At 63.3% G+C, this 22,928-nt stretch overlaps 2 protein-coding genes across 2 annotated transcripts; both read right to left on the reverse strand.

Annotated features, from left to right (window-relative positions):
* Nucleotides 1-332: 332 nt before the first annotated feature.
* LOC132317907 (PHD finger protein 7-like) lies at nt 333-3,245 on the reverse strand. The gene is made up of 10 exons (XM_059823419.1): nt 3,215-3,245; nt 2,786-2,877; nt 2,595-2,696; nt 2,190-2,314; nt 1,946-2,108; nt 1,753-1,859; nt 1,423-1,536; nt 1,155-1,273; nt 925-970; nt 333-795 (listed from the first exon to the last, which is right to left on the reverse strand). Exons 1-10 carry the CDS (start codon nt 3,243-3,245, stop codon nt 333-335), a joined length of 1,362 nt encoding a protein of 453 aa, XP_059679402.1.
* Nucleotides 3,246-6,259: 3,014 nt separating this feature from the next.
* Nucleotides 6,260-9,172, reverse strand: LOC132317908 (PHD finger protein 7-like). The gene is made up of 10 exons (XM_059823420.1): nt 9,142-9,172; nt 8,713-8,804; nt 8,522-8,623; nt 8,117-8,241; nt 7,873-8,035; nt 7,680-7,786; nt 7,350-7,463; nt 7,082-7,200; nt 6,852-6,897; nt 6,260-6,722 (listed from the first exon to the last, which is right to left on the reverse strand). The coding sequence occupies exons 1-10, from the start codon at nt 9,170-9,172 to the stop codon at nt 6,260-6,262; spliced, it is 1,362 nt and encodes a 453-aa protein (XP_059679403.1).
* Nucleotides 9,173-22,928: the final 13,756 nt, after the last annotated feature.

Here is a 22,928-nt window from a genome sequence, read left to right on the forward strand (position 1 = left end):
GTGAGCCGCGAGGGCCATGCCGGGTGGGCGGGCGCGGCCCACATTGCCGGGAGCCAGGCGGCCAGCCCCGGTCCCGGGGGTGGGTGTGAACTTCCCGCGGGGAAACTGAGCAGGCTGCGGGGCCAGCGAGGCCCGAAGCACGCGGCCATGGCGCTGGGCAGCCGGCCAAGGCCAGCCCGCAAGGAGGGAGGTCTAGGGAAGGTGCTGCCAAGCCCCGGGGAGAGGACAACCCTCCGGGCCCTGCCCCTAACGCTGCCCCTCGAGAAAGGGAGAGGAGGAGGAAGCTGACAAATGAGCGTGGAATCTCCCAGTGCAGAGGTTAACGGCCAACTTTATTGTGCCGGTGGAGGGGGAGGAGGGCCAGCACTCGGGGATGGTGCACGGCTGGTCCTGTGGCGGCGCCCGGGCCGGCTGTATGGATTTTGGGCCCGACGCCGCAAGCGGGAGCGGTCTCGTGTCCGCACGGGCCCAGGGGGGCTGGAGCAGCTGCCGCTCTCGAGCGCTGGGAAGGCAGAGGAGGACCCCGATGGCAGCTGGCTGGCGGTGCTGGGGCTGCCGATGTCGGGTGCTGGGGAGCCGTGGGACGGCCCCAGTGCAGCCTGGCGAGGGGTCCTGCTCTCAGCGCTTGGTGCCGGGGCATGTCTGCTCTCACGGCGTCTTCTGGGCCGGCTGTAGGGAGTTTGGGCCCGACGTCGCAAGTGGGAGCGGTCTCGCACCCGCTCTGGCCCAGGAGGGCTGGAGCGGAGGCTGTCCTGAAGTGGCGGGGAGCCACAGGACGACCCCGATGGCGCCTGGCTGGCAATGCTGGGGCTGCTGGTCTCTGGTGCCGGAGATCCGAGAGATTGCCCCGATGCCACCTGGCTGCTGATGCTGGGGCTGCTGGTCACGGATGCCGGAGGGGCGTGGGAAGGCTCCGATCCTGACTGGCTGGCAGTGCTGGGGCTGGTGAGCTCCGAGCTGGCACTGGAGTCTGTAAGGGAAAGCGGGGAGGTCAAGGGCACGGCCCCCCAGGCCCAGGGCAGGATAGGCCAGTGCGGTGCGCCCAGCCGTCCGGGAGCAAAGAGGCTCTTCCAAGCCCACCCTGGGCACCCGCCGCCAGGCCTTGCCTGGCCCCTGGCCCCAGCCCAGGGGCACGCGGGTGCTTTGCCTCTTACCGGTGCCCAGGCCAGCACAGCTGTTGCACTCCCAGCTGGCCGTGCTGTTCCCCGAGTAGGCGCAGCGTCTGTGGGTGCCCTCGGCAGCACAGGAGCAGCACAGGAGCAGTTGCCAGGGCCTGGGGAAGCAAACAGGTTCGTGGCTGTGAGGACAGAGTGGCCGCAGCACAGGATTCTCCGGCAGAGCTCTTGTTCTTAGTCCTGCTTCGAGCCCTTTGCGAGACAGAGATCCCGTGCAGAGCCCCGGGGTGCAGCTTTGGCAACTTACCCCTCTTCCTCTGCCTGCTCCCTGCCTCCTGGACAAAGGCACTCGCTGGCATCGCAGCGGCCGTGCCTCTCATATAGCTCTTCGTACCCATGGCTGTTCTCCCATGATGGCACACTGATGAAGAAAGGAAACTTGATGAGCCCCTGCTGCCCCGGCATCAGGCAGATGCAGGACGTCCCTGCTCTTCCCCCCTGCCCTGTTTCCAAATCCTCCGTGAAGCTGACGCCCAGACTCACGGGACAGCGCAGGGCCAGGACTGCAGGGGCAGCCCCTGGCACGGCACAGCGCTTGCACCCTCGTGTCCTGTGAGCCAGGCAGGGCGACACCAACCTGAAGGGGATTCGGATCCCCATGGTGACCATTTCCGAGAGAAATACATCGCTATCTCTACAGAGCGGGCACTGGAAGCAAGAAATGCCAGCGCGCACAGCCTGTCCCTGCAGGAGAAACATAAGGAGCACGAGTGAGGCCCTGGTGCTGCTGAGCGCCTGCCGTGGCCCGGGGCCAAGGGAAGGGCTCCTACCTGGATGCAGCCCCTGTGGAACCAGGCGTGTTTGCACGCTGGGCACACCATGGTGCCGTAGGACTTTCTGTCCCCCACAGGGTCCAGGCAGATGAGGCAGGTGGTGTTCTCCTCCGGAGCCGCCTCCACTGCCTGCTCTGGGCGGTGCTCCCAGCAGAAGGACCTGGGGGAAGAGGAAAGGGATGGGCGAGGTGAGAACTGCTGGGTCCTTCCCCGGTGGTGGCGAGGAGGGGAGAGGAGGTACCTGTACTGAAAAAGGAACTGGGTGACACATCCACCCTCCACGGCACAGGGGAGATGGAAGCTGCGCTTGCAGCCCGTCTTGTGGCAGGTGATGGCGGCCCCGTTCTCGCCACAGACGAAGCAGTCCTGGAAAGGGCAGAGCAGCCCCCATCAGCGGCAGCCTCAGGGCCTCCACCGCCAGCCCCACACCTCCGGGCAGGGCACAGGATGCGGCCGCTGCTGGGACACAGCCCGCAGACGTGCCTGGTGGCCGAGGCACCTGTGCTGGGGCCTCTGTGGAGCTGCTGGAAGCAAGACTTTTGTCCCAGAGCTGGTTGGAAGGGCTGGGATTTCTTTCTCGGGGTCTGGGCTAAGCTGCCACAACCCTCTCCTGGCACAAATCTCCCTGTTCTTGTTGGGTCCTCACCTTCCGCGCTGCCTGCTTCATTGCACGTCTAATATCCTCAGGGAGAAATCCCGTGAGTCCTACTTTCCCGACCCGTTGCTGAAAACGCTTGCTGGCGAAAAACTGCAGAAGAGGAAAGACGAGGAGCCGATGAGGCGAGTGTGGCAGGGACTGCCTGTGGGAGAGCTGGAGGGAGCCCCGGAGAAACTCACCAAGCAATACTCATGGGCCCAGAGCCCTTCCTTCTCCAGTTTGCGCCCACAGATGTTCGGGTCAGCCTCTGCCCGGCGACACAGCATGCACGCTGGAGGGGAGAGAGCAAATGGCAGCGGGAATGAGCACCTCTGCGGGGCCGGGGGCAGCGTCCCTGCGGGATTGCCCCCGAGGGCCTGCTCTGTCCCTGCCTAGCTGGCTGATGGGCAGGGCCGGAGGCCTTGGAGAGGAAGGGGGCATTGCAGGCCCGGGTGTCCCAGCAGGCGCCCACTGCCCAGCCTGGGCCGGGCTTGCTGAGGCAAGGAGGGGCCCTGCCCCGGGGCGCTTGGGGAGCTCCTGCCTCCCTCGCCCTGCCACCGCTCTCGGCCCCACGCTGACCGCCCCGACAACCCCTCTGCCAGGCTGCGGGAGGGGTACGTTGCTCTCACCCTGCTCCGTCGAGGCGGGGGCCCTCTCCATCCTTGCGGACATGGCACACATCAACAGTGAGCGTTTGGAGAGTCTCTGTCCCAGCAGCGCCGGGGTGTCTCCTCCAGATGCTCCTCTGCTGACTCTGAGGGAGAAGCGAGGCGCGGGTGAGCTTGCAGCACAGGCCCAGAGCCCCGAGACGTGGGGCCCCCCTGCTCCCTCGGCAGCCCCGCGCAAGCCCCGTCCCTCCCCTCACCTCACCAGGTCGCACTGGCGCACGGCCTGAGCCCAGCGCTCCTTTTTGTGGGCTTGGCCCCGCGGGTCACAGTGCCCGCTGTGACATCAGCACCGCTGGCCTGCCTGCGCCCCAAATACGGGCAGGGACGGGCTCGGCCACCTGCCACCCGCTCCGAGACGGCCGCCGCCTCACAGGGGTGGCTGTGAAGTGCCCAGGCGGGGGCCCGAGCCCTCGGCACCCGCGTAACCGGGGCGGCTGCTCCTGCAGTACTGCCTCTGGTTCTGGGCTCCCCGGCAGAGGGGCCAGAAGCCACCGTTGAGCCGTGCCCACGCTCACACGTCCCATCCGCTCAGACGCGGTGGGTGGCCGGGGCACAGCACAGGGCCTCGGGACGGCACCTAAGTGTCGCAGGTGGCCCAACGTCTTTCCCCTGAGCTCCTCAGCGCTTTGGTGATGTGCTGCCTCCAGAACAAAAAGCAGCGGGTCCGCAAGCTGGGGAGTCACGGCGGAAATGGCCTTTTTCCATGGCAATAAACTGCCTTTCAGAGTCAGTGTGCGCCTTTCCTGGGTGGGGTAGGAAACTGCAAGCGGCTGTGGGGCAGCTGTGGAGGCGGTGGGTGGGAGCGTTGATCTGTTTGAGGGTAGAATGGCTCTACAGAGGGATCTGGACAGGCTGGATCGCTGGGCCGAGGGTTTGCAAGCGTTTCAGCAACAGGCTGCCCAGGGAAGTGGTTGAGTCACCTTCCCTGGAGGTATTTAAAAGACATGCAGACGGGGCGCTTAGGGACATGGTTTGGTGGTGGACTTGGCAGGGTTAGGTTAACGGTTGGACTCGATGCTTTTAAGGGTCTTTTCCAACCTGAATGACCCTATGATTCTAATTGCCATTCAATTATTGCTTAATCGCCATTTGATTACCATTTGATTGTCATTCCATCATCGATTACTTACCATTTGATCACCGCTTGATCATTAATAAAAGCCTTCTAGTTAACCCCACAACGAGGACTGCTCTGAATAATTCACCTGCGACACCAGGACAAAGACCAGACGGTGTCTCAGGCGCCACCGGAGTAGGAAAAGAGGAATGCGAAATCCAGCATTGGAGAATCCAGGTCTGAAACGCAATTCAGGACTGAGAGAAACCTGAAAGCCCCAGAAGCCCTTCCACAATACTAGCTGGCCGACACTGCTGAGAGTGCCTAGAGGCTGCCCAGGCTGCCTCCTTCAGCTCCTGCTTTCAGAGTGTCCTCAGCCATCCTCTTCTACCAGCCACCTTGCAAGCCAAACTCTGCTGCTCAGGGTTTCCTTCTCAGCAGGCTTTCTGAGGTTTCGCTCGGCCTTCCTTTCGACGCCAGGGCGTTCCAGAGCTCCGTTAGCGAGGTGCCCACAGAGGTGGCCGGTGCCAGGCAACAAGCACCTCCGTTCAGAGCGAGGCCGTGCGTGACCACAGCTCTTGGGCCAGCTCCATTCGAGCTCCGGTGCTCGGGAGTGCCTGGGAGCTCACGTCGCACTCCCCCTGAAGAGCCCTGCCTGTTCTGGCCGTGTCTAGACCTCACGTCTTCCCAATCACAGCAGTCAAGAACAGAAGGACAAAGTGCTGCCACCGAGTTCTCTTTGGGACCCTCGAGACCTCCTTTCCTTCCTCATTGCCTCTTTGCTGGCAGAAAAGCCCATCAGGTCTCCCAGGTTCCCCTGCCTTCCTCAGAGAGGACAGCTGCTGCCTCATGTAACGAATCCCCTTTCATGCTGCATTAAGGCCTGTCAGGAAGGCACACACCTTAAGACCACCTGTAGTTTGCCTGACGAGCAGAGGGTTGTTCAAATCTGCACGGCCACCCCACGGGATTTCCTTCGCGCTTTGCTCACCGGGATTCTATGCTTCAGCCTTCTAGCTCTCCGCCAACTCCACAGAGCCCTTCAGCAGTCACTCTGCAAGCGAATCTTTTCTCCTTCCTGCACTGGAAAGGTACTTGCTGGTCTCCAACAGGAGGGAAATCCTTTCGGATGACTGACATTTCCCAGGCCCCCCATTACCCTTCCGTAGAGCGTATGGGATGTTCTTGCTCTCAAGGGCGTACGAGGGGACTCAAGGCCTCAGTAGCAGGTACCGCTCTGACCCTCCTGAACTCTGTGGAGGAAATTCCTTACCAGGTGTTTGCAATGTCTGTGAAAAAAGGTTTTCTTGGCTTACACTGCAAGAAGGAAGCCTTCAGCTGTTCCAGCAGCAATCCTGTTGGGGAACAGGACCCGGCCCTGGGGAACGGGCAATGCCCTTTGGCTCCTGTAGAAACACAACCTGCAGAGATCTTCATGTCGCCAATACAGACGTGACACTGAAGGGAACTTTTAAAGAAAAGCAGCTTTGCCACTTTGCCACAATTCTCACTACCCTAGGCAAGGAGGCTAGGAAATGGGGTGTAGCCTTGTCCAGAACGCAACGGAGTTGAAGCGTGTCAAAAGTCGCTGGGGCCGGGGCGTGTGATTTTGGGGGGGTGAGCCGCGAGGGCCATGCCGGGTGGGCGGGCGCGGCCCACATTGCCGGGAGCCAGGCGGCCAGCCCCGGTCCCGGGGGTGGGTGTGAACTTCCCGCGGGGAAACTGAGCAGGGTGCGGGGCCAGCGAGGCCCGAAGCACGCGGCCATGGCGCTGGGCAGCCGGCCAAGGCCAGCCCGCAAGGAGGGAGGTCTAGGGAAGGTGCTGCCAAGCCCCGGGGAGAGGACAACCCTCCGGGCCCTGCCCCTAACGCTGCCCCTCGAGAAAGGGAGAGGAGGAGGAAGCTGACAAATGAGCGTGGAATCTCCCAGTGCAGAGGTTAACGGCCAACTTTATTGTGCCGGTGGAGGGGGAGGAGGGCCAGCACTCGGGGATGGTGCACGGCTGGTCCTGTGGCGGCGCCCGGGCCGGCTGTATGGATTTTGGGCCCGACGCCGCAAGCGGGAGCGGTCTCGTGTCCGCACGGGCCCAGGGGGGCTGGAGCAGCTGCCGCTCTCGAGCGCTGGGAAGGCAGAGGAGGACCCCGATGGCAGCTGGCTGGCGGTGCTGGGGCTGCTGATGTCGGGTGCTGGGGAGCCGTGGGACGGCCCCAGTGCAGCCTGGCGAGGGGTCCTGCTCTCAGCGCTTGGTGCCGGGGCATGTCTGCTCTCACGGCGTCTTCTGGGCCGGCTGTAGGGAGTTTGGGCCCGACGTCGCAAGTGGGAGCGGTCTCGCACCCGCTCTGGCCCAGGAGGGCTGGAGCGGAGGCTGTCCTGAAGTGGCGGGGAGCCACAGGACGACCCCGATGGCGCCTGGCTGGCAATGCTGGGGCTGCTGGTCTCTGGTGCCGGAGATCCGAGAGATTGCCCCGATGCCACCTGGCTGCTGATGCTGGGGCTGCTGGTCACGGATGCTGGAGGGGCGTGGGAAGGCTCCGATCCTGACTGGCTGGCAGTGCTGGGGCTGGTGAGCTCCGAGCTGGCACTGGAGTCTGTAAGGGAAAGCGGGGAGGTCAAGGGCACGGCCCCCCAGGCCCAGGGCAGGATAGGCCAGTGCGGTGCGCCCAGCCGTCCGGGAGCAAAGAGGCTCTTCCAAGCCCACCCTGGGCACCCGCCGCCAGGCCTTGCCTGGCCCCTGGCCCCAGCCCAGGGGCACGCGGGTGCTTTGCCTCTTACCGGTGCCCAGGCCAGCACAGCTGTTGCACTCCCAGCTGGCCGTGCTGTTCCCCGAGTAGGCGCAGCGTCTGTGGGTGCCCTCGGCAGCACAGGAGCAGCACAGGAGCAGTTGCCAGGGCCTGGGGAAGCAAACAGGTTCGTGGCTGTGAGGACAGAGTGGCCGCAGCACAGGATTCTCCGGCAGAGCTCTTGTTCTTAGTCCTGCTTCGAGCCCTTTGCGAGACAGAGATCCCGTGCAGAGCCCCGGGGTGCAGCTTTGGCAACTTACCCCTCTTCCTCTGCCTGCTCCCTGCCTCCTGGACAAAGGCACTCGCTGGCATCGCAGCGGCCGTGCCTCTCATATAGCTCTTCGTACCCATGGCTGTTCTCCCATGATGGCACACTGATGAAGAAAGGAAACTTGATGAGCCCCTGCTGCCCCGGCATCAGGCAGATGCAGGACGTCCCTGCTCTTCCCCCCTGCCCTGTTTCCAAATCCTCCGTGAAGCTGACGCCCAGACTCACGGGACAGCGCAGGGCCAGGACTGCAGGGGCAGCCCCTGGCACGGCACAGCGCTTGCACCCTCGTGTCCTGTGAGCCAGGCAGGGCGACACCAACCTGAAGGGGATTCGGATCCCCATGGTGACCATTTCCGAGAGAAATACATCGCTATCTCTACAGAGCGGGCACTGGAAGCAAGAAATGCCAGCGCGCACAGCCTGTCCCTGCAGGAGAAACATAAGGAGCACGAGTGAGGCCCTGGTGCTGCTGAGCGCCTGCCGTGGCCCGGGGCCAAGGGAAGGGCTCCTACCTGGATGCAGCCCCTGTGGAACCAGGCGTGTTTGCACGCTGGGCACACCATGGTGCCGTAGGACTTTCTGTCCCCCACAGGGTCCAGGCAGATGAGGCAGGTGGTGTTCTCCTCCGGAGCCGCCTCCACTGCCTGCTCTGGGCGGTGCTCCCAGCAGAAGGACCTGGGGGAAGAGGAAAGGGATGGGCGAGGTGAGAACTGCTGGGTCCTTCCCCGGTGGTGGCGAGGAGGGGAGAGGAGGTACCTGTACTGAAAAAGGAACTGGGTGACACATCCACCCTCCACGGCACAGGGGAGATGGAAGCTGCGCTTGCAGCCCGTCTTGTGGCAGGTGATGGCGGCCCCGTTCTCGCCACAGACGAAGCAGTCCTGGAAAGGGCAGAGCAGCCCCCATCAGCGGCAGCCTCAGGGCCTCCACCGCCAGCCCCACACCTCCGGGCAGGGCACAGGATGCGGCCGCTGCTGGGACACAGCCCGCAGACGTGCCTGGTGGCCGAGGCACCTGTGCTGGGGCCTCTGTGGAGCTGCTGGAAGCAAGACTTTTGTCCCAGAGCTGGTTGGAAGGGCTGGGATTTCTTTCTCGGGGTCTGGGCTAAGCTGCCACAACCCTCTCCTGGCACAAATCTCCCTGTTCTTGTTGGGTCCTCACCTTCCGCGCTGCCTGCTTCATTGCACGTCTAATATCCTCAGGGAGAAATCCCGTGAGTCCTACTTTCCCGACCCGTTGCTGAAAACGCTTGCTGGCGAAAAACTGCAGAAGAGGAAAGACGAGGAGCCGATGAGGCGAGTGTGGCAGGGACTGCCTGTGGGAGAGCTGGAGGGAGCCCCGGAGAAACTCACCAAGCAATACTCATGGGCCCAGAGCCCTTCCTTCTCCAGTTTGCGCCCACAGATGTTCGGGTCAGCCTCTGCCCGGCGACACAGCATGCACGCTGGAGGGGAGAGAGCAAATGGCAGCGGGAATGAGCACCTCTGCGGGGCCGGGGGCAGCGTCCCTGCGGGATTGCCCCCGAGGGCCTGCTCTGTCCCTGCCTAGCTGGCTGATGGGCAGGGCCGGAGGCCTTGGAGAGGAAGGGGGCATTGCAGGCCCGGGTGTCCCAGCAGGCGCCCACTGCCCAGCCTGGGCCGGGCTTGCTGAGGCAAGGAGGGGCCCTGCCCCGGGGCGCTTGGGGAGCTCCTGCCTCCCTCGCCCTGCCACCGCTCTCGGCCCCACGCTGACCGCCCCGACAACCCCTCTGCCAGGCTGCGGGAGGGGTACGTTGCTCTCACCCTGCTCCGTCGAGGCGGGGGCCCTCTCCATCCTTGCGGACATGGCACACATCAACAGTGAGCGTTTGGAGAGTCTCTGTCCCAGCAGCGCCGGGGTGTCTCCTCCAGATGCTCCTCTGCTGACTCTGAAGGAGAAGCGAGGCGCAGGTGAGCTTGCAGCACAGGCCCAGAGCCCCGAGACATGGGGCCCCCCTGCTCCCTCGGCAGCCCCGCGCAAGCCCCGTCCCTCCCCTCACCTCACCAGGTCGCACTGGCGCACGGCCTGAGCCCAGCGCTCCTTTTTGTGGGCTTGGCCCCGCGGGTCACAGTGCCCGCTGTGACATCAGCACCGCTGGCCTGCCTGCGCCCCAAATACGGGCAGGGACGGGCTCGGCCACCTGCCACCCGCTCCGAGACGGCCGCCGCCTCACAGGGGTGGCTGTGAAGTGCCCAGGCGGGGGCCCGAGCCCTCGGCACCCGCGTAACCGGGGCGGCTGCTCCTGCAGTACTGCCTCTGGTTCTGGGCTCCCCGGCAGAGGGGCCAGAAGCCACCGTTGAGCCGTGCCCACGCTCACACGTCCCATCCGCTCAGACGCGGTGGGTGGCCGGGGCACAGCACAGGGCCTCGGGACGGCACCTAAGTGTCGCAGGTGGCCCAACGTCTTTCCCCTGAGCTCCTCAGCGCTTTGGTGATGTGCTGCCTCCAGAACAAAAAGCAGCTGGTCCGCAAGCTGGGGAGTCACGGCGGAAATGGCCTTTTTCCATGGCAATAAACTGCCTTTCAGAAGCACTGTGCGCCTTTCCTGGGTGGGGTAGGAAACTGCAAGCGGCTGTGGGGCAGCTGTGGAGGCAGTGGGTGGGAGCGTTGATCTGTTTGAGGGTAGAATGGCTCTACAGAGGGATCTGGACAGGCTGGATCGCTGGGCTGTCAAGGGTGAAATGCAACAGGCTGCCCAGGGAAGTGGTTGAGTCACCTTCCCTGGAGGTATTTAAAAGACATGCAGACGGGGCGCTTAGGGACATGGTTTGGTGGTGGACTTGGCAGGGTTAGGTTAACGGTTGGACTCGATGCTTTTAAGGGTCTTTTCCAACCTGAATGACCCTATGATTCTAATTGCCATTCAATTATTGCTTAATCGCCATTTGATTACCATTTGATTGTCATTCCATCATCGATTACTTACCATTTGATCACCGCTTGATCATTAATAAAAGCCTTCTAGTTAACCCCACAACGAGGACCGCTCTGAATAATTCACCTGCGACACCAGGACAAAAGCCAGACAGTGTCTCAGGCGCCACCGGAGTAGGAAAAGAGGAATGCGAAATCCAGCATTGGAGAATCCAGGTCTGAAACGCAATTCAGGACTGAGAGAAACCTGAAAGCCCCAGAAGCCCTTCCACAATACTAGCTGGCCGACACTGCTGAGAGTGCCTAGAGGCTGCCCAGGCTGCCTCCTTCAGCTCCTGCTTTCAGAGTGTCCTCAGCCATCCTCTTCTACCAGCCACCTTGCAAGCCAAACTCTGCTGCTCAGGGTTTCCTTCTCAGCAGGCTTTCTGAGGTTTCGCTCGGCCTTCCTTTCGACGCCAGGGCGTTCCAGAGCTCCGTTAGCGAGGTGCCCACAGAGGTGGCCGGTGCCAGGCAACAAGCACCTCCGTTCAGAGCGAGGCCGTGCATGACCACAGCTCTTGGGCCAGCTCCATTCGAGCTCCGGTGCTCGGGAGTGCCTGGGAGCTCACGTCGCACTCCCCCTGAAGAGCCCTGCCTGTTCTGGCCGTGTCTAGACCTCACGTCTTCCCAATCACAGCAGTCAAGAACAGAAGGACAAAGTGCTGCCACCGAGTTCTCTTTGGGACCCTCGAGACCTCCTTTCCTTCCTCATTGCCTCTTTGCTGGCAGAAAAGCCCATCAGGTCTCCCAGGTTCCCCTGCCTTCCTCAGAGAGGACAGCTGCTGCCTCATGTAACGAATCCCCTTTCATGCTGCATTAAGGCCTGTCAGGAAGGCACACACCTTAAGACCACCTGTAGTTTGCCTGACGAGCAGAGGGTTGTTCAAATCTGCACGGCCACCCCACGGGATTTCCTTCGCGCTTTGCTCACCGGGATTCTATGCTTCAGCCTTCTAGCTCTCCGCCAACGCCACAGAGCCCTTCAGCAGTCACTCTGCAAGCGAATCTTTTCTCCTTCCTGCACTGGAAAGGTACTTGCTGGTCTCCAACAGGAGGGAAATCCTTTCGGATGACTGACATTTCCCAGGCCTCCCGTTACCCTTCCGTAGAGCGTATGGGATGTTCTTGCTCTCAAGGGCGTACGAGGGGACTCAAGGCCTCAGTAGCAGGTACCGCTCTGACCCTCCTGAACTCTGTGGAGGAAATTCCTTACCAGGTGTTTGCAATGTCTGTGAAAAAAGGATTTCTTGGCTTATACTGCCAGAAGGAAGCCTTCAGCTGGTCCAGCAGCAATCCTGTTGGGGAACAGGACCCGGCCCTGGGGAACGGGCGATGCCTTTTGGCTCTTGTAGAAACACAACCTGCAGAGATCTTCATGTCGCCAATACAGACGTGACACTGAAGGGAACTTTTAAAGAAAAGCAGCTTTGCCACTTTGCCACAATTCTCACTACCCTAGGCAAGGAGGCTAGGAAATGGGGTGTAGCCTTGTCCAGAACGCAACGGAGTTGAAGCGTGTCAAAAGTCGCTGGGGCCGGGGCGTGTGATTTTGGGGGGGTGAGCCGCGAGGGCCATGCCGGGTGGGCGGGCGCGGCCCACATTGCCGGGAGCCAGGCGGCCAGCCCCGGTCCCGGGGGTGGGTGTGAACTTCCCGCGGGGAAACTGAGCAGGCTGCGGGGCCAGCGAGGCCCGAAGCACGCGGCCATGGCGCTGGGCAGCCGGCCAAGGCCAGCCCGCAAGGAGGGAGGTCTAGGGAAGGTGCTGCCAAGCCCCGGGGAGAGGACAACCCTCCGGGCCCTGCCCCTAACGCTGCCCCTCGGGAAAGGGAGAGGAGGAGGAAGCCGACAAATGAGCGTGGAATCTCCCAGTGCAGAGGTTAACGGCCAACTTTATTGTGCCGGTGGAGGGGGAGGAGGGCCAGCACTCGGAGACGGCGTACGGCTGTATGGATTTTGGGCCCGACGCCGCAAGCGGGAGCGGTCTCGCGTCCGCACAGGCCCAGGGAGGCTGGAGCAGCTGCCGCTGTCGAGCGCTGGGAAGGCAGAGGACCCCGATGGCAGCTGGCTGGCGGTGCTGGGGCTGCCGATGTCGGGTGCCGGGGAGCCGTGGGACGGCCCCAGCGCAGCCTGGCGGGGGCTCCTGCTCTCAGCGCTTGGTGCTGGGGCGCGGCTGCTCTCAGGGCGTCTTCTGGGCCAGCTGTAGGGAGTTTGGGCCCGACGTCGCAAGCGGGAGCGGTCTCGCACCCGCTTGGGCCCAGGTGGGCTGGAGCGGCTGCTGCCCTCAAGCACTGGGGAGCCGTGGGATGGCCCTGGTGCCGCGCTGCCGGGGCTGCTGGTCTCTGGTGCCAGGGAGCCATGGGACGGCCTGAGTGCTGCGTGGCTACCGGCGCTGGAGCTGCTGGTGTCCAGTGCTGGGGAGCCGCAGGAGGACCCCGACGCTTCGTGGCTGCTGGTGCTGGGGCTGCTGGTCTCTGGTACCAGCGAGCTGTGGGACAGCCCCAGCACCGCCTGGCTGGGAGTGCTGCTCTCAGCACTCGGTGCTGGCGCACGGCTCCTGCCACCGTGTCTGCTGGGCCGGCTGTATGGTGTTTGGGCCCGACGTTGCAAGCGGGAGCATTCTCGCACCCGCTCGGGCCCAGGGGGGCTGGAGCGGAGGCTGTCCTGAAGTGGCGGGGAGCCGCAGGAGGACCCCGATGGCGCCTGGCTGGCGGTGCTGGGGCTGCTGATCTCGGGCACCACAGATGCGAGAGATTGCCCCGATGCCGCCTGGCTGCTGGTGCTGGGGCTGCTGGTCTCGGGTGCCGGAGAGTCGTGGGAAGGCCCCGATCCTGACTGGCTGGCAGTGCTGGGGCCGGCGAGCTCCGAGGCGGTACTGGAGTCTGTAAGGGGAAGCGGGAAGGTCAAGGGCACGGCCCCCCAGGCCCAGGGCAGGATAGGCCAGTGCGGTGCGCCCGGCCGTCCGGGAGCAAAGAGGCTCTTCCAAGCCCACCCTGGGCACCCGCCGCCAGGCCTTGCCTGGCCCCTGGCCCCAGCCCAGGGGCACGCGGGTGCTTTGCCTCTTACCGGTGCCCAGGCCAGCACAGCTGTTGCACTCCCAGCTGGCCGTGCTGTTCCCCGAGTAGGCACAGCGTCTGTGGGTGCCCTCGGCAGCACAGGAGCAGCACAGGAGCAGTTGCCAGGGCCTGGGGAAGCAAACGGGTTCATGGCTGTGAGGACAGAGTGGCCGCAGCTCAGGACTGTCCGGCAGAGCTCTTGTTCTTAGTCCTTCCGCTTCGAGCCCTTGGCGAGACAGAGATCCCGTGCAGAGCTCCGGGGTGCAGCTTTGGCAACTTACCCCTCTTCCTCTGCCTGCTCCCTGCCTCCTGGACAAAGGCACTCGCTGGCATCGCAGCGGCCGTGCCTCTCATATAGTGCTGCATATCCATGGCTGTTCTCCCATGATGGCAGCCTGATGGAGAAAGGAAACTTGATGAGCCCCTGCTGCCCCGGCATCAGGCAGATGCAGGACGTCCCTGCTCTTCCCCCCTGCCCTGTTTCCAACTCCTCCATGAAGCTGACGCCCAGACTCACGGGACAGCGCAGGGCCAGGACTGCAGGGGCAGCCCCTGGCACGGCACAGCGCTTGCACCCTCGTGTCCTGTGAGCCAGGCAGGACGACACCAACCTGAAGGGGATTCGGATCCCCATGGTGAGCATTTCCAGGAGAAACTCTTCCTTATCTCTACAGAGCGGGCACTGGAAGCAAGAAATGCCAGCGCGCGCAGCCTGTCCCTGCAGGAGAAACATAAGGAGCACGAGTGAGGCCCTGGTGCTGCTGAGCGCCTGCCGTGGCCCGGGGCCAAGGGAAGGGCTCCTACCTGGATGCAGCCCCTGTGGAACCAGGCGTGTTTGCACGCTGGGCACACCATGGTGCCGAAGGACTTTCTGTCCCCCACAGGGTCCAGGCAGATGAGGCAGGTGGTGTTCTCCTCCGGAGCCGCCTCCACTGCCTGCTCTGGGCGGTGCTCCCAGCAGAAGGACCTGGGGGAAGAGGAAAGGGATGGGTGAGGTGAGAACTGCTGGGTCCTTCCCCGGTGGTGGCGAGGAGGGGAGAGGAGGTACCTGTACTGAGGAAGGAATTGGGTGACGCATCCACCCTCCACGGCACAGGGGAGATGGAAGCTGCGGTCGCAGTCTGTCTCATGGCAGGTGATGGCGGCCCCATTCTCGCCACAGACGAAGCAGTCCTGGAAAGGGCAGAGCAGCCCCCATCAGTGGCAGCCTCAGGGTCTCCACCGCCAGCCCCACACCTCCGGGCAGGGCGCAGGATGCGGCCGCTGCTGGGACACAGCCCGCAGACATGCCTGGCGGCCGAGGCACCTGTGCTGGGGCCTCTGTGGAGCTGCTGGGAGCAAGACTTTTGTCCCAGAGCTGGTTGGAAGGGCTGGGATTTCTTTCTTGGGGCCTGGGCTAAGCTGCTGCAACCCTCTCCTGGCACAAATCTCCCTGTTCTTGTCGGGTCCTCACCTTCCGCGCTGCCCGCTGGATGGTGCGTCGAATATCCTCAGGGAGAAATCCCATGAGTCCTAATTCCTTGAGCCGTTGCTGGTAAAGCTCGTTGGCGAAAAACTGCAGAAGAGGAAAGACGAGGGAGGAGCTGATGAGGCGAGTGTGGCAGGGACTGCCTGTGGAAAAGCTGGAAGGAGCCCCGGAGAAACTCACCAGGCAAAACACGTGGGCACAGAGCCCTTCCTTCTCCAGTTTGCGCCCACAGATGTCCGGGTCAGCCTCTGCCCGGCGACACAGCATGCACGCTGGAGGGGAGAGAGCAAATGGCAGCGGGAATGAGCACCTCTGCGGGGCCGGGGGCAGCGTCCCTGCGGGATTGCCCCCGAGGGCCTGCTCTGTCCCTGCCTAGCTGGCTGATGGGCAGGGCCGGAGGCCTTGGAGAGGAAGGGGGCATTGCAGGCCCGGGTGTCCCAGCAGGCGCCCACTGCCCAGCCTGGGCCGGGCTTGCTGAGGCAAGGAGGGGCCCTGCCCCGGGGCGCTTGGGGAGCTCCTGCCTCCCTCGCCCTGCCACCGCTCTCGGCCCCACGCTGACCGCCCCGACAACCCCTCTGCCAGGCTGCGGGAGGGGTACGTTGCTCTCACCCTGCTCCGTCGAGGCGGGGGCCCTCTCCATCCTTGCGGACATGGCACACATCAACAGTGAGCGTTTGGAGAGTCTCTGTCCCAGCAGCGCTGGGGTGTCTCCTCCAGATGCTCCTCTGCTGACTCTGAAGGAGAAGCGAGGCGCAGGTGAGCTTGCAGCACAGGCCCAGAGCCCCGAGACATGGGGCCCCCCTGCTCCCTCGGCAGCCCCGCGCAAGCCCCGTCCCTCCCCTCACCTCACCAGGTCGCACTGGCGCACGGCCTGAGCCCAGCGCTCCTTTTTGTGGGCTTGGCCCCGCGGGTCACAGTGCCCGCTGTGACATCAGCACCGCTGGCCTGCCTGCGCCCCAAATACGGGCAGGGACGGGCTCGGCCACCTGCCACCCGCTCCGAGACGGCCGCCGCCTCACAGGGGTGGCTGTGAAGTGCCCAGGCGGGGGCCCGAGCCCTCGGCACCCGCGTAACCGGGGCGGCTGCTCCTGCAGTACTGCCTCTGGTTCTGGGCTCCCCGGCAGAGGGGCCAGAAGCCACCGTTGAGCCGTGCCCACGCTCACACGTCCCATCCGCTCAGACGCGGTGGGTGGCCGGGGCACAGCACAGGGCCTCGGGACGGCACCTAAGTGTCGCAGGTGGCCCAACGTCTTTCCCCTGAGCTCCTCAGTGCTTTGGTGATGTGCTGCCTCCAGAACAAAAAGCAGCTGGTCCGCAAGCTGGGGAGTCACGGCGGAAATGGCCTTTTTCCATGGCAATAAACTGCCTTTCAGAAGCACTGTGCGCCTTTCCTGGGTGGGGTAGGAAACTGCAAGCGGCTGTGGGGCAGCTGTGGAGGCGGTGGGTGGGAGCGTTGATCTGTTTGAGGGTAGAATGGCTCTACAGAGGGATCTGGACAGGCTGGATCGCTGGGCCGAGGGTTTGCAAGCGTTTCAGCAACAGGCTGCCCAGGGAAGTGGTTGAGTCACCTTCCCTGGAGGTATTTAAAAGACATGCAGACGGGGCGCTTAGGGACATGGTTTGGTGGTGGACTTGGCAGGGTTAGGTTAACGGTTGGACTCGATGATCTTAAGGGTCTTTTCCAACCTGAATGACCCTATGATTCTAATTGCCATTCAATTATTGCTTAATCGCCATTTGATTACCATTTGATTGTCATTCCATCATTGATTACTTACCATTTGATCACCGCTTGATCATTAATAAAAGCCTTCTAGTTAACCCCACAACGAGGACTGCTCTGAATAATTCACCTGCGACACCAGGACAAAAGCCAGACAGTGTCTCAGGCGCCACCGGAGTAGGAAAAGAGGAATGCGAAATCCAGCATTGGAGAATCCAGGTCTGAAACGCAATTCAGGACTGAGAGAAACCTGAAAGCCCCAGAAGCCCTTCCACAATACTAGCTGGCCGACACTGCTGAGAGTGCCTAGAGGCTGCCCAGGCTGCCTCCTTCAGCTCCTGCTTTCAGAGTGTCCTCAGCCATCCTCTTCTACCAGCCACCTTGCAAGCCAAACTCTGCTGCTCAGGGTTTCCTTCTCAGCAGGCTTTCTGAGGTTTCGCTCGGCCTTCCTTTCGACGCCAGGGCGTTCCAGAGCTCCGTTAGCGAGGTGCCCACAGAGGTGGCCGGTGCCAGGCAACAAGCACCTCCGTTCAGAGCGAGGCCGTGCGTGACCACAGCTCTTGGGCCAGCTCCATTCGAGCTCCGGTGCTCGGGAGTGCCTGGGAGCTCACGTCGCACTCCCCCTGAAGAGCCCTGCCTGTTCTGGCCGTGTCTAGACCTCACGTCTTCCCAATCACAGCAGTCAAGAACAGAAGGACAAAGTGCTGCCACCGAGTTCTCTTTGGGACCCTCGAGACCTCCTTTCCTTCCTCATTGCCTCTTTGCTGGCAGAAAAGCCCATCAGGTCTCCCAGGTTCCCCTGCCTTCCTCAGAGAGGACAGCTGCTGCCTCATGTAACGAATCCCCTTTCATGCTGCATTAAGGCCTGTCAGGAAGGCACACACCTTAAGACCACCTGTAGTTTGCCTGACGAGCAGAGGGTTGTTCAAATCTGCACGGCCACCCCACGGGATTTCCTTCGCGCTTGGATTTCCGTCGCGCTTTGCTCACCGGGATTCTATGCTTCAGCCTTCTAGCTCTCCGCCAACGCCACAGAGCCCTTCAGCAGTCACTCTGCAAGCGAATCTTTTCTCCTTCCTGCACTGGAAAGGTACTTGCTGGTCTCCAACAGGAGGGAAATCCTTTCGGATGACTGACATTTCCCAGGCCTCCGTTACCCTTCCGTAGAGCGTATGGGATGTTCTTGCTCTCAAGGGCGTACGAGGGGACTCAAGGCCTCAGTAGCAGGTACCGCTCTGACCCTCCTGAACTCTGTGGAGGAAATTCCTTACCAGGTGTTTGCAATGTCTGTGAAAAAAAGGATTTCTTGGCTTATACTGCCAGAAGGAAGCCTTCAGCTGGTCCAGCAGCAATCCTGTTGGGGAACAGGACCCGGCCCTGGGGAACGGGCGATGCCCTTTGGCTCCTGTAGAAACACAACCTGCAGAGATCTTCATGTCGCCAATACAGACGTGACACTGAAGGGAACTTTTAAAGAAAAGCAGCTTTGCCACTTTGCCACAATTCTCACTACCCTAGGCAAGGAGGCTAGGAAATGGGGTGTAGCCTTGTCCAGAACGCAACGGAGTTGAAGCGTGTCAAAAGTCGCTGGGCCGGGGCGTGTGATTTTGGGGGGGTGAGCCGCGAGGGCCATGCCGGGTGGGCGGGCGCGGCCCACATTGCCGGGAGCCAGGCGGCCAGCCCCGGTCCCGGGGGTGGGTGTGAACTTCCCGCGGGGAAACTGAGCAGGCTGCGGGGCCATCGAGGCCCGAAGCACGCGGCCATGGCGCTGGGCAGCCGCCAAGGCCAGCCCGCAAGGAGGGAGGTCTAGGGAAGGTGCTGCCAAGCCCCGGGAGAGGACAACCCTCCGGGCCCTGCCCCTAACGCTGCCCCTCGGAAAGGGAGAGGAGGAGGAAGCCGACAAATGAGCGTGGAATCTCCCAGTGCAGAGGTTAACGGCCAACTTTATTGTGCCGGTGGAGGGGGAGGAGGGCCAGCACTCGGAGACGGCGCACGGCTGTATGGATTTGGGCCCGACGCCGCAAGCGGGAGCGGTCTCGCGTCCGCACAGGCCCAGGGAGGCTGGAGCAGCTGCCGCTGTCGAGCGCTGGGAAGGCAGAGGACCCCGATGGCAGCTGGCTGGCGGTGCTGGGGCTGCCGATGTCGGGTGCCGGGGAGCCGTGGACGGCCCAGCGCAGCCTGGCGGGGGCTCCTGCTCTCAGCGCTTGGTGCTGGGGCGCGGCTGCTCTCAGGGCGTCTTCTGGGCCAGCTGTAGGGAGTTTGGGCCCGACGTCGCAAGCGGGAGCGGTCTCGCACCCGCTTGGGCCCAGGTGGGCTGGAGCGGCTGCTGCCCTCAAGCACTGGGGAGCCGTGGGATGGCCCTGTGCCGCGCTGCCGGGGCTGCTGGTCTCTGGTGCCAGGGAGCCATGGGACGGCCTGAGTGCTGCGTGGCTACCGGCGCTGGAGCTGCTGGTGTCCAGTGCTGGGGAGCCGCAGGAGGACCCCGACGCTTCGTGGCTGCTGGTGCTGGGGCTGCTGGTCTCTGGTACCAGCGAGCTGTGGGACAGCCCCAGCACCGCCTGGCTGGGAGTGCTGCTCTCAGCACTCGGTGCTGGCGCACGGCTCCTGCCACCGTGTCTGCTGGGCCGGCTGTATGGTGTTTGGGCCCGACGTTGCAAGCGGGAGCATTCTCGCACCCGCTCGGGCCCAGGGGGCTGGAGCGGAGGCTGTCCTGAAGTGGCGGGGAGCCGCAGGAGGACCCCGATGGCGCCTGGCTGGCGGTGCTGGGGCTGCTGATCTCGGGCACCACAGATGCGAGAGATTGCCCCGATGCCGCCTGGCTGCTGGTGCTGGGGCTGCTGGTCTCGGGTGCCGGAGAGTCGTGGGAAGGCCCCGATCCTGACTGGCTGGCAGTGCTGGGGCGGCGAGCTCCGAGGCGGTACTGGAGTCTGTAAGGGGAAGCGGGAAGGTCAAGGGCACGGCCCCCCAGGCCCAGGGCAGGATAGGCCAGTGCGGTGCGCCCGGCCGTCCGGGAGCAAAGAGGCTCTTCCAAGCCCACCCTGGGCACCCGCCGCCAGGCCTTGCCTGGCCCCTGGCCCCAGCCCAGGGGCACGCGGGTGCTTTGCCTCTTACCGGTGCCCAGGCCAGCACAGCTGTTGCACTCCCAGCTGGCCGTGCTGTTCCCCGAGTAGGCACAGCGTCTGTGGGTGCCCTCGGCAGCACAGGAGCAGCACAGGAGCAGTTGCCAGGGCCTGGGGAAGCAAACGGGTTCATGGCTGTGAGGACAGAGTGGCCGCAGCTCAGGACTGTCCGGCAGAGCTCTTGTTCTTAGTCCTTCCGCTTCGAGCCCTTGGCGAGACAGAGATCCCGTGCAGAGCTCCGGGGTGCAGCTTTGGCAACTTACCCCTCTTCCTCTTCCTGCTCCCTGCCTCCTGGACAAAGCACTCGCTGGCATCGCAGCGGCCGTGCTCTCATATAGTGCTGCATATCCATGGCTGTTCTCCCATGATGGCAGCCTGATGGAGAAAGGAAACTTGATGAGCCCTGCTGCCCCGGCATCAGGCAGATGCAGACGTCCCTGCTCTTCCCCCCTGCCCTGTTTCCAACTCCTCCATGAAGCTGACGCCCAGACTCACGGGACAGCGCAGGGCCAGGACTGCAGGGGCAGCCCCTGGCACGGCACAGCGCTTGCACCCTCGTGTCCTGTGAGCCAGGCAGGACGACACCAACCTGAAGGGGATTCGGATCCCCATGGTGAGCATTTCCAGGAGAAACTCTTCCTTATCTCTACAGAGCGGGCACTGGAAGCAAGAAATGCCAGCGCGCGCAGCCTGTCCCTGCAGGAGAAACATAAGGAGCACGAGTGAGGCCCTGGTGCTGCTGAGCGCCTGCCGTGGCCCGGGGCCAAGGGAAGGGCTCCTACCTGGATGCAGCCCCTGTGGAACCAGCGTGTTTGCACGCTGGGCACACCATGGTGCGAAGGACTTTCTGTCCCCCACAGGGTCCAGGCAGATGAGGCAGGTGGTGTTCTCCTCCGGAGCCGCCTCCACTGCCTGCTCTGGGCGGTGCTCCCAGCAGAAGGACCTGGGGGAAGAGGAAAGGGATGGGTGAGGTGAGAACTGCTGGGTCCTTCCCCGGTGGTGGCGAGGAGGGGAGAGGAGGTACCTGTACTGAGGAAGGAATTGGGTGACGCATCCACCCTCCACGGCACAGGGGAGATGGAAGCTGCGGTCGCAGTCTGTCTCGTGGCAGGTGATGGCGGCCCCATTCTCGCCACAGACGAAGCAGTCCTGGAAAGGGCAGAGCAGCCCCCATCAGCGGCAGCCTCAGGGTCTCCACCGCCAGCCCCACACCTCCGGGCAGGGCGCAGGATGCGGCCGCTGCTGGGACACAGCCCGCAGACATGCCTGGCGGCCGAGGCACCTGTGCTGGGGCCTCTGTGGAGCTGCTGGGAGCAAGACTTTTGTCCCAGAGCTGGTTGGAAGGGCTGGGATTTCTTTCTTGGGGCCTGGGCTAAGCTGCTGCAACCCTCTCCTGGCACAAATCTCCCTGTTCTTGTCGGGTCCTCACCTTCCGCGCTGCCCGCTGGATGGTGCGTCGAATATCCTCAGGGAGAAATCCCATGAGTCCTAATTCCTTGAGCCGTTGCTGGTAAAGCTCGTTGGCGAAAAACTGCAGAAGAGGAAAGACGAGGGAGGAGCTGATGAGGCGAGTGTGGCAGGGACTGCCTGTGGAAAAGCTGGAAGGAGCCCCGGAGAAACTCACCAGGCAAAACACGTGGGCACAGAGCCCTTCCTTCTCCAGTTTGCGCCCACAGATGTCCGGGTCAGCCTCTGCCCGGCGACACAGCATGCACGCTGGAGGGGAGAGAGCAAATGGCAGCGGGAATGAGCACCTCTGCGGGGCCGGGGGCAGCGTCCCTGCGGGATTGCCCCCGAGGGCCTGCTCTGTCCCTGCCTAGCTGGCTGATGGGCAGGGCCGGAGGCCTTGGAGAGGAAGGGGGCATTGCAGGCCCGGGTGTCCCAGCAGGCGCCCACTGCCCAGCCTGGGCCGGGCTTGCTGAGGCAAGGAGGGGCCCTGGCCCGGGGCGGTTGGGGAGCTCCTGCCTCCCTCGCCCTGCCACCGCTCTCGGCCCCACGCTGACCGCCCCGACAACCCCTCTGCCAGGCTGCGGGAGGGGTACGTTGCTCTCACCCTGCTCCGTCGAGGCGGGGGCCCTCTCCATCCTTGCGGACATGGCACACATCAACAGTGAGCGTTTGGAGAGTCTCTGTCCCAGCAGCGCTGGGGTGTCTCCTCCAGATGCTCCTCTGCTGACTCTGAAGGAGAAGCGAGGCGCAGGTGAGCTTGCAGCACAGGCCCAGAGCCCCGAGACGTGGGGCCCCCCTGCTCCCTCGGCAGCCCCGCGCAAGCCCCGTCCCTCCCCTCACCTCACCAGGTCGCACTGGCGCACGGCCTGAGCCCAGCGCTCCTTTTTGTGGGCTTGGCCCCGCGGGTCACAGTGCCCGCTGTGACATCAGCACCGCTGGCCTGCCTGCGCCCCAAATACGGGCAGGGACGGGCTCGGCCACCTGCCACCCGCTCCGAGACGGCCGCCGCCTCACAGGGGTGGCTGTGAAGTGCCCAGGCGGGGGCCCGAGCCCTCGGCACCTGCGTAACCGGGGCGGCTGCTCCTGCAGTACTGCCTCTGGTTCTGGGCTCCCCGGCAGAGGGGCCAGAAGCCACCGTTGAGCCGTGCCCACGCTCACACGTCCCATCCGCTCAGACGCGGTGGGTGGCCGGGGCACAGCACAGGGCCTCGGGACGGCACCTAAGTGTCGCAGGTGGCCCAACGTCTTTCCCCTGAGCTCCTCAGCGCTTTGGTGATGTGCTGCCTCCAGAACAAAAAGCAGCTGGTCCGCAAGCTGGGGAGTCACGGCGGAAATGGCCTTTTTCCATGGCAATAAACTGCCTTTCAGAAGCACTGTGCGCCTTTCCTGGGTGGGGTAGGAAACTGCAAGCGGCTGTGGGGCAGCTGTGGAGGCGGTGGGTGGGAGCGTTGATCTGTTTGAGGGTAGAATGGCTCTACAGAGGGATCTGGACAGGCTGGATCGCTGGGCCGAGGGTTTGCAAGCGTTTCAGCAACAGGCTGCCCAGGGAAGTGGTTGAGTCACCTTCCCTGGAGGTATTTAAAAGACATGCAGATGGGGCGCTTAGGGACATGGTTTGGTGGTGGACTTGGCAGGGTTAGGTTAACGGTTGGACTCGATGCTTTTAAGGGTCTTTTCCAACCTGAATGACCCTATGATTCTAATTGCCATTCAATTATTGCTTAATCACCATTTGATTACCATTTGATTGTCATTCCATCATCGATTACTTACCATTTGATCACCGCTTGATCATTAATAAAAGCCTTCTAGTTAACCCCACAACG

This window comes from Gavia stellata, chromosome 12 (genome assembly GCF_030936135.1).
Source record: "Gavia stellata isolate bGavSte3 chromosome 12, bGavSte3.hap2, whole genome shotgun sequence".
Taxonomy (NCBI): domain Eukaryota; kingdom Metazoa; phylum Chordata; class Aves; order Gaviiformes; family Gaviidae; genus Gavia; species Gavia stellata.